Source organism: Phragmites australis, chromosome 5, assembly GCF_958298935.1.
Source record: "Phragmites australis chromosome 5, lpPhrAust1.1, whole genome shotgun sequence".
In the NCBI taxonomy this organism is placed as follows: domain Eukaryota; kingdom Viridiplantae; phylum Streptophyta; class Magnoliopsida; order Poales; family Poaceae; genus Phragmites; species Phragmites australis.
This window is the reverse complement of record NC_084925.1, coordinates 4,851,789-4,862,323: the sequence shown is the minus strand read 5'-3', so window position 1 is coordinate 4,862,323 and position 10,535 is coordinate 4,851,789. Positions and strand designations below refer to the sequence as shown.

Genomic DNA, 10,535 nt, shown 5'->3' with positions numbered 1-10,535 from the left:
CATACTCTTAAGAAGAAGGTGCGCATCGGGTTGGAACCTGGGTGGCGTCGCTCTAGACAGAGCGCTCAAGAAGATTTGCTTGTTGCACTGCAGTCAGTAAAAAAAAAACTTCTCGAAAAATGAGTAGATGGAGTAGCAGATATTACTTACTTGATGGCGCGCATGCGCCTACTGCCACTGTATAAGAGCCCTCGCACTCTCTTCTCCTCCAAGAGAGTCAGAGGCCACCACCTAGACGGCCTGAAATAGTGGCCAAGCTAGCTAGAGCCGTGAGGCAATTCAATTCGTCACAGCTCAGAAGCAAGCCGAGGTTACGAGCAGGCCACGGCGCGTCGTGTGCGTTGAGCTAGCTACTATACCTCGCCAGCCGGACATGGGTATGCAAGGGCCGCCGGTGGCAGCGAAGGCGAAGGCGGCGCCGGTGATGCGGCCGTTCGCGTCGGTATTCATGCACGCGGACGCGGCGGACGTGGTGCTGATGGTGCTGGGCCTGGTGGGCGCCATGGGCGACGGCATGTCGACGCCGGTGATGCTGCTCATCACAAGCCGCATATTCAACGACCTCGGCAGCGGCCCCGACCTCCTCCAGCAGTTCAGTTCCAAGATCAACGAGGTATCGATATCGATCAATCCATCTCTCACCTTCGATTGATTTAATCCTACCCAATGTCGTCAACGCCATCGCTGACGAGCTCGCAACTGCGACCAGAACGCGCGGAACCTTTTCTTCTTGGCGCTCGCCAGCTGGGTCATGGCGTTCCTAGGTGAGCGCGCTCTGCACACTCATGCAAGCCAATGCCGCGGTTGCATGCGCACCGTGTTGATGAGTCTGTCTTTGACATGCAGAGGGATACTGCTGGGCGCGGACGGCAGAGCGGCAGGCGTCGCGGATGCGGGCGCGGTACCTGCGGGCAGTGCTCCGGCAGGACGTGGAGTACTTCGACCTCAAGGTGGGCTCGACATCGGAGGTGGTGACCAGCGTCTCCAACGACAGCCTCGTCGTGCAGGACGTGCTGAGCGAGAAGGTGCCCAACTTCGTGATGAACTGCTCCATGTTCCTCGGCAGCTACGCCGTCGGCTTCGCGCTGCTGTGGCGGCTCACACTGGTGGCGCTGCCGTCCGTGCTGCTACTCATCATCCCAGGCTTCATGTACGGCCGCATCCTCATCGGCCTCGCACGCCGGATCAGGGAGCAGTACACGCGCCCCGGCGCCATCGCCGAGCAGGCCATCTCCTCCGTGCGCACCGTGTACTCGTTCGCGGCGGAGCGCAACACCATGGCGCAGTTCTCTGCCGCGCTCGAGGAGTTGGCGCGGCTCGGACTCAAGCAGGGGCTCGCCAAGGGCATCGCCGTCGGCAGCAACGGCATCACCTTCACCATCTGGGCATTCAACGTCTGGTACGGCAGCCGCCTCGTCATGTACCACGGCTACTATGGCGGCACCGTCTTTGCCGTCTCCGCCGCCATTGTCGTCGGTGGCCTGTACGTAACAACACTACCTGCAACTCTGTGCATGCTTCACCGTAATTAAGCTGCCGTTAGATGACAACGCCATTGACGAACCATGCATGCAGAGCTCTGGGATCGGGGCTGTCCAACGTGAAGTACTTCTCAGAGGCAAGCTCGGCCGCGGAGAGGATCCTGGAGGTGATCCGGCGGGTGCCCAAGATCGATTCGGAGAGCGACGCCGGCGAGGAGCTAGCCAACGTCTCCGGCGAGGTGGAGTTCAAGAACGTGGAATTCTGCTACCCGTCGCGGCCAGAGAGCCCCATCTTCGTGAGATTCAACCTGCGCGTGCCGGCGGGGCGCACGGTGGCCCTGGTGGGCGGGAGCGGGTCTGGGAAGTCAACGGTGATCGCGCTGCTGGAGCGGTTCTACGACCCATCGGCCGGGGAGGTGACGGTGGACGGCGTGGACATCCGTCGGCTGCGGCTCAAGTGGCTGCGCGCGCAGATGGGGCTCGTCAGCCAGGAGCCGGCGCTGTTCGCAACGTCGATCAGGGAGAACATACTGTTTGGCAAGGAGGACGCCACGGCGGAGGAGGTCGTCGCCGCAGCCAAGGCGGCCAACGCCCACAACTTCATCTCCCAGCTGCCGCAGGGCTACGACACGCAGGTAATTTTTCTCCTTATCTTACCAAACTATTACCACCACTTAGCAATTAGCATATGCACTTGCAATGCATGCAATCGTTGGATTCAGTACGCTTTTCTTAACTTTGCAAGTCACTACCAAGTTCTTTAAAGAAAAAGGGAAATGGTGAATTTCTTGGCAATTCTTACGAGGTGAATCGAATTTATGCCTTCCTTTTTCATAATTTTCTGGTTTTCATGGAGTACTGATTGTGCTTAGGTCCACTACACAGTACAGAGTCTTACAAAATTTAGTGAAAGAGTAATCATCATGTTTGTTCCCCTTTTTGTTTTTCTGAATTGATCTGTGAAGGTTGGCTCAAGCAAACCATGGGGAACAACTCAAAAGTTGGTAGAAAAAACAAATCGATTATTACTCATGCTACGTTTGAAAATTAGAAAAAGGAAAACGAGGGCCAAACTGCTTCATCAAGAACTAAACTTCGGCATGGTTAGAAGCACAATTCAACTCCTCCATTAGTCTTCTGGTGAATTGTGCCTCTTCTCCTGCTGATTCAAAGGCACCTTTAATTATTGAAAGGAAGAACAGAAAAAAAAAATTGGAAGCAACACTGACAGTCCAATACTCCATCTGTTTATTCTAGTGCTGGCTAGCTATAAGCCGTTAGCTTCCTAGGCGCCGCGTCAATGGCTTGATGGGTCCTGCCTGCTGTGCGCTCGAAGGAAGTTTCCTTGCTCCCATCTGAGATTCATAGTGTTCCCAAGAAATCTCTGCCGACTGAAAACTAAATTCTACAAATTGTAGAACCATCACAGCAAAAACAATCAGTTGAACAGATTTAACATCTTGATAGAGCTGGAAATGGTTAGGATGGTAGTACATGGTTGTATCAATAAATATCCAAGAACACACATCAAATTTAAGTTATTCTACAGGTATCTGGCCTGTCTGGATGAATAGGAGGGATTTGGAATAGGAGTACTCACATATAAGAGTTGGAACACTCCAAGTATCCCCAGCTTGGTAGCTTGTAGTAGGAGTATAATTTTAGTACTAGGACTCCTGAAATAAAAGGGTTCATTACGCAAAAAAAAAGTGGATAAACAGCACTCAGAAGAGTGGAGAAACCAAACCACCCAATGAGGAAATGGAAGCTATGATAAGCTGGACAAGTGACATCAAACGAAACGCAAGGCACAACCTAGGTGCATCAACGCATCTTCAGATCATCTACGTCGGAAGAATATCAGAACAAAGAAAAAGGGTAAAAACACCTTCAGTTATCATAGAAACACTTGGCACTTGCACGATTCCTTACAGTGTTGAAAAACTTGTGTAGCTATCCTCGTTGTCGCTCCAGCATGATTCCTTACACTGTTGGTTGCTTTGGCAATCTCCCCCTAGTCATCCTCCAGCAGACCTCAGCTGCCTGCCACTACCAGTACAACATAATAATCCACATATGGAAGAAATTAATATCATTAGGATGTTGAGGCTTTGTTATACACCTTTAGAATACAGTAAGTGTAGACTTCGAATTTCACTTATTACTCTGTACTTACAGCAGCCATGCCAGTACTTCTAAGGCTCCTATATACACCACTTCCATTGTGATACTTTTCGAATATGAAGGGATCAAAGCACACGTTTTGCCAAATTGCTTATAGTGGGTTATGAAACTCCGATACGTCCAGATGTGTTCGTATCAGTATTGGATACGGTATCCGATACGAATATGGCTTAGATAGGTATCCACCAAGTGTCCGAATTTTTTGGAAATTACGGATACCCTTGATACTTCTGGGATACATCTAGATACAGCCGGGCCCAGTAACATCACCTAACCTGTGAGCTGTGACCACCACGCACGCCTCCCTCTTGCCAGCCGCCGCCCGCACGCCTTCCCAGCTGCCGCTCGCACGTCTCCGGCCTCCCTCTCACCGACCGCCGCCAGTCGCCTCCAGGGCTCCACCACCTGCCGGCAGCGAGCTGGCGATGCCCTCCACCACCTGTCGGCGGTGAGTTCCTCACCTTTTCCTCCTTTCTTCCCCTTCCCTCTCTTCTGATTTCTGACTAGCTGGCGATTTATGTGGTGCTGTGCTGATGCAACTTCAAGTAGTGGTGAGTGGTGACTGAGTGACCGACTGATGGAATAAAGTAATGATTTGTCACTCTAACAGCCTTCTTATTTGAATAAATCCAGCCACATAGGGATAGGCATTCTGAGGATTCCAGAATCTATTCCATTGCTCTGCTGACAAATATCGTAATGTATTTGATAATTTTATCACCTGCTACAATACCATATGAGCAATTGAGCATGATCCAAAGCCAATATTAGAGTGTTGTCTTGTTTCCTAAGATAAAATGCTTGTGTCTAATGATAAAAAAAATAGTAAAACGTATCCGCGTATTGGGTTTCTGGAAAAATGGCATATCTTTGTATCCGTATTGGTCTGATACCGGTACCTATACCCGTATCGGTGCTGCATAGATGGTGGGACCTAGAAATCAAAGAAGAGTGATGATCCCAAATGGGAAAGGGAGAATCATTGGCCCACCACCCAGGGTGTGTGCCTCCATGGTCAGTGGACATGGAGGGCCAGCAGCTAGAGGCTTTTTGCAAATCTAGTAACCAGGAAAAGCCTTGCCAGCCCACAGTTTTGGTTGTTCCAATTCCAACTTTCCCAGCAAATAGGATTTCACCCTGGTCCTGTCATGCACTAATAATATTGACAGCAACATGTTAGGCAGTGATTGACAGAAGAAAGTGCCCGTGCAAGTATGTATGGGCGGTGCGCAAGTGCTTCCAAAAGGAAGCTTTAATCTGTAAAAAATCAAAATGATTCAAGAAAGCAGCTTTAATGCAATCTGTTGCCACCATTGCAATCTGTTTAAGTTTGAAAGATATTAATTGCAAAAAGGGAAAAGGATGTACCCTTTTTCCCCTCTAATGATATGGACTCAGTGGCAAGCATGTAAACCTGAAAAGTTCATTCATGTCAAGATCCCTACCACCAGCAAATTCTACTGTATGGAAACCTGTTGTGGGGCACTCAAAATTAGGGCTAGGTAGACTTTGATGTGGGCAAAACTCTAACAAGATGACCAGATAGGCACTCAAAATATCCTCCCTGCTGAATATACACCACTTCATATATATAATGAAGAGCCACTTTGTAACTGAACTTTCGTTTCCACTGTTCATGCACTCATGAAAAGATCACAGGAAAGTGACCTAGATAATGAGAAACAGTTCGATTTTATCACTGTACCTACAATCAGGCTGTAACAATCAGCACTGACAATTATCAACTGAACATGCTTTCCCAGCATATGTATAACTAATACGCAAGAGCATGTGTAAATCTTGAATCAGAGAAGGGCCAACTAGACTTCTATTGTAACTTTTTTAGGGAACTATAACAACATTTCATATTTTTATGTTAATGGCTGCTTTCAGTCTTCAGATTGACATTGGTTTGATTCAACAACAACAAAGCCTTTTAGTCCAAAGTAAGTTGACATTAGTATGACTGAGTAGAATAAATACATGGCATGAAAAGATAGGATGGTCAACTTAAATAATACAATTGTTAACAATGTATTTGGAAGACAGACTAGCAAAATTTTAAATCTGAAAAAAAAAAACAAATTTATATGCTTGGAATTGTAATGTTAATGTAGCTTGCCAGTTTGCTTGACCATTATCTGCACTCATCTACAATTATTGTCGGCCTTGAACAACTTCAAGTCACAGGAATGAGAGCGACCTTAGTGGGGATCAACTAACGGCTTGAAATGATAGGATGACTTAGCTATTGCCTTGTATTCTTACAAGAATAATATTAGTATAGTAACCTTGCTACTTTATTTCTTTTTTATCCACTGGGAGAAAAGAAGAAAAGACGTGGTTGCTATGGGGGCAAGCCATTGCATGTCACTACTGCAGAACGACAACTGGGGTAGAAATACTATACAAAATATAAGCACTGCAGAAATGTAATCAGAAATAACCGGCAACATTTGATCTGATATGACTATTCCCCGTCAAAGGTGAATACTGTTTGCCACTGAGAGCCTCAATCAGTTACAAAAGCAAACTTGTTGGGGGAACAGAACATGAGACTACGTGAAAGGATGTGATTTAAAGTCCGAGAGGACAAATCACATCTATAGGAGGATAGCAGTGCGGTATCAAACTCAATAATCTTATCAACTATCCGTAAATATTGCACAAAGATTTGTGATATTTTCACAAAGAAGATGAGAAAATCTAGCAGGTAGAAATCACTTCAACATTAAAGATGGGCAATCCTATCATCTGTCAGTGACAACTATCTCTGTGGCAATTGGGACGTAAGGGTAGAAATCACTTCAAACAATCAAATGAGCCGAGATGTTTGCCTTATTCCTTTACTTATCAACTAAGATTGATAAAGCAAAGCCTGTGCCCGCCACTGAAATCTTTTGTACTCAGTTTTCCAGGCAACCTGTGTAGGGACGGTAAATTTGTGTACATGAAAGAATAGGATAGCCCTTTAAAACAGTAGAATATTGAGCTACATGTTCAAGAGAAAGCTTCAACTTTGAAATGGCAGTACTACATGTCCACCTCACTGGAAGGATGCCATCAAGCAGTATGTCATAAGTCATATGACAGACAGAACATACATGTTAATTTGGTCATCAGTATAAGTATCACAAAAACATTTCAAATATATTCTTCTATCCAGGGGATGTTCTTACCAGTTTTGAACAGTCGTCAGCAATGCAATGAACAAACAGTAACTGTTAGAAAAGTTTTGCAATGGAAAATGGGAAGTTGTACGAACAAAAAGTTTGCAGAAGTAATTTATGCTCAATTATCTATCTTCTTGCCAAAGCAAACTTAGATTATGTTTTTGTCACTAGAAAAGACAGATAGTTACAAGTTCATTTCAATCTGTTGACATTGTCCAAATCAGCAACCTTGGAACTAGAATTTTTACTTCATCTATAAAATATAAGTTGGTTTTGTTACTCTGATACTAACCATGTCTGAAATAAAAACAGGTGGGTGAGTGTGGTGTCCAAATGTCTGGAGGACAGAAGCAGAGGATTGCAATTGCCAGAGCAATCATAAAGTCACCCAAGGTCCTCCTCCTTGATGAAGCCACCAGCGCATTGGACACAGAATCAGAGCGTGTTGTGCAGGAAGCACTTGACCTGGCCTCCGTGGGCCGGACTACTATTGTCATTGCACATCGTCTCTCCACGATCCGAAATGCTGACACGATTGCTGTCATGCAGTTCGGTGAGGTCAAGGAGCTGGGCTCCCATGATGAGCTCATTGCCAATGAGGATGGCCTATACTCGTCTCTTGTCCGCCTTCAGCAGACCAGAGATTCAAGGGAGGCTAACGAGGTTGGTGGAACTGGAAGTACATCAGCTGTGGGACAATCCAACAGCCACAGCATGAGCAGGAGGTTCTCTGTGGTTAGCCGGTCAAGCTCGGCCCGGTCAATGGGTGATGCTGGAGATGATGATAACACCAAGAAGCCAAAGCTTCCTGTGCCATCATTCAGAAGGTTACTGATGCTTAATGCACCAGAATGGAAGCAAGCGCTGATGGGAAGCTTTAGTGCAATTGTGTTTGGAGGCATACAACCCGCGTATGCATATGCCATGGGGAGCATGATCTCAATCTACTTCTTAACAGATCATGATGAAATCAAGGACAAAACAAGGACCTATGCACTCATCTTTGTCGCTCTAGCAGTGCTTTCATTCTTGATCAATATTGGGCAGCATTACAACTTTGGCGCCATGGGAGAATACCTCACCAAGAGAATCAGGGAACAGATGCTTGCAAAAATCCTCACTTTTGAGATCGGGTGGTTCGATCGCGACGAGAACTCTAGTGGTGCCATATGTTCACAGCTTGCCAAGGACGCTAATGTCGTAAGTACAAGAACAAAGATTAAAGCTTATGAATATATTAAACAATCATACCTGACCATACATATATTTGTGTTGTAGGTGAGGTCACTCGTGGGTGACCGAATGGCTCTGGTGATCCAGACAGTTTCTGCAGTGCTCATCGCTTGCACCATGGGTCTGGTGATTGCTTGGCGTTTGGCCCTTGTCATGATAGCAGTGCAGCCTCTTATCATTGTCTGCTTTTATGCTCGCCGTGTCTTACTGAAGAGCATGTCCAATAAATCAATACAAGCACAGTCTGAAAGTAGCAAGCTAGCTGCTGAGGCCGTCTCCAACCTCCGCACCATCACTGCTTTCTCATCCCAGGACCGCATCCTACGCCTCTTTGACCAAGCACAAGATGGGCCACGTAAGGAAAGTATCCGACAATCATGGTTTGCAGGCCTTGGCCTCGGCACCTCCATGAGCCTTATGACATGCACATGGGCCCTCGACTTTTGGTATGGTGGCAGGCTCATGGCTGAGCATCACATTACTGCCAAGGCACTCTTCCAAACCTTCATGATTCTAGTAAGCACAGGGCGTGTGATTGCAGATGCAGGTAGTATGACAACAGACCTTGCTAAGGGTGCTGATGCAGTCGCTTCAGTGTTTGCTGTTCTTGACAGGGAAACAGAAATTGACCCTGACAACCCTGAGGGATACAAGCCAGAGAAGCTAAAAGGTGAGGTGGAAATTAGAGGAGTTAACTTCGCATACCCATCAAGGCCAGATGTGATCATCTTCAAAGGATTATCTTTGAGCATCCAGCCAGGCAAGTCAACAGCCCTTGTTGGGCAAAGTGGTTCTGGCAAGTCGACAATCATTGGGCTTATAGAGAGGTTCTACGACCCACTTAAGGGGGTAGTGAAGATCGATGGTAGAGAAATCAAAACATACAATCTTAGAGCCTTGCGGCGGCACATTGGACTGGTCAGCCAGGAACCAACACTATTTGCGGGTACGGTAAGAGAAAATATTGTGTATGGCACAGAAACAGCAAGTGAAGCAGAAATCGAGAGTGCAGCAAGGTCTGCCAATGCACATGACTTCGTTAGCAACCTCAAGGATGGATATGACACATGGTGTGGTGAGCGGGGTGTTCAGCTTTCAGGAGGCCAGAAACAGCGCATTGCAATTGCCCGTGCCATCCTGAAGAACCCTGCTATCTTGCTGCTGGATGAAGCTACAAGTGCACTGGACAGCCAGTCTGAGAAGGTGGTGCAAGAGGCATTGGACCGAGTGATGGTTGGCAGGACAAGTGTCTTGGTGGCGCACAGGCTCAGCACAATCCAGAATTGTGACCTGATCACTGTGCTTGAGAAAGGAAATGTTGTGGAGAAGGGCACACATGCATCCCTCATGGCCAAAGGTCACTCTGGAACATACTATGGATTGGTTAGTTTGCAACAAGGAGGCAACCAGCACTGAGATTTTGCATGACAACACAGCACTGCTTTCAAAATTTGCAGCCCCATTCAAATGATTTACCATTTTGGATCAAACCTGCAAGCAGGTTCAGCAGACCATTGGAATGTCTGCGGCAATGGGTATTTTTCCTCCCATTGTTCTGTCAGTACAAGAGCAGTGTATGGAGCTTATAGTTCCTTGATATAGCTGCTCGATATGTATCGTAGTGGTGCAAAAGTCAGAAAATCTGAGAGAAAATGTACACTAGTTCCTATTCCATCATATTCTTCTGTGTCTTATGTATTTGAAATTATTATACCTATTGGCAAAGCAGATTAGTAAATTCCTAACTCCATGACCTCAATATGACAGGTAGCAGAATGGACACAAACAAGAAAAGACACAGAAAAACAATGAATTAAGCACAAGTTATGTTTCCTAGTGTTAGCTTATAGTTTCCGGGAGTTCATCTTATTAATGTGCAACCATCCAAACATTTAGGATGAATTGAAATCAAGCAGGATGTGCATCAGATACGCGTTATCGTGTGCAATTAAGCAGTTGAAGTTGTTGACGGCATCACTGTATCATAAAGGTGTTCAAGTGAGCCGTGTCTACTGGGCCGGTCCAAGCATGCCATGGCCCGGTGCGATAGGCTGTGACTGGACCGAGCGTGCGGCACGTCGAGCTGGCACGGCCCGGCATGGGTACAGCCCACCCCGCCTCGCCACCACCACCCACCTCGCCCCCGGCCGCCTGACCGCCCCGCCCCCGCCACGGCGGACCGCGCTGCCACCGTCCCGCCCAGCCGCTCCCTACCACACCTGGCCACCCCAACCACCCCGCCTGCCCTAGCCACGGCGTCGCCCGGCCCTGTCGCCTCACCTCCGCCCAGCCCCGAACACCCCCTGTCGCCACCCGGCACCACCGCTCCCGCCACCGCCCCGCCCCGAACACCCCCGCGGCCTCTCCCCACCCGACCGGCTCGCCGTGTCACAATTATGCCCGGGTCAACCCGACACAGCACGGTCGGCCATGGGCCGTACTGTGGTCCGTGCCTCCGGTACGG

The 10,535-nt window shown here is 47.8% G+C and overlaps 1 protein-coding gene across 1 annotated transcript; it reads left to right on the top strand.

The window, feature by feature from the left end:
* Positions 1-226: 226 nt before the first annotated feature.
* Positions 227-9,809, top strand: LOC133918536 (putative multidrug resistance protein). The gene is made up of 6 exons (XM_062362448.1): positions 227-613; positions 710-764; positions 847-1,483; positions 1,576-2,116; positions 7,151-8,038; positions 8,117-9,809. Exons 1-6 carry the CDS (start codon positions 374-376, stop codon positions 9,485-9,487), a joined length of 3,732 nt encoding a protein of 1,243 aa, XP_062218432.1. The 5' UTR covers positions 227-373; the 3' UTR covers positions 9,488-9,809.
* The last annotated feature ends 726 nt before the right edge of the window (positions 9,810-10,535 follow it).

What these genes read in the sequence shown, in the direction of transcription:
- LOC133918536 (XM_062362448.1), top strand. Translation starts at nt 374, where the DNA reads ATGGGTATGCAAGGGCCGCCGGTGGCAGCGAAGGCGAAGGCGGCGCCG. An exon ending in TCAGTTCCAAGATCAACGAG is followed by an intron (nt 614 to 709) that starts GTATCGATATCG and finishes AACTGCGACCAG; the next exon opens with AACGCGCGGAACCTTTTCTT. An exon ending in GCCATTGTCGTCGGTGGCCT is followed by an intron (nt 1,484 to 1,575) that starts GTACGTAACAAC and finishes CCATGCATGCAG; the next exon opens with AGCTCTGGGATCGGGGCTGT.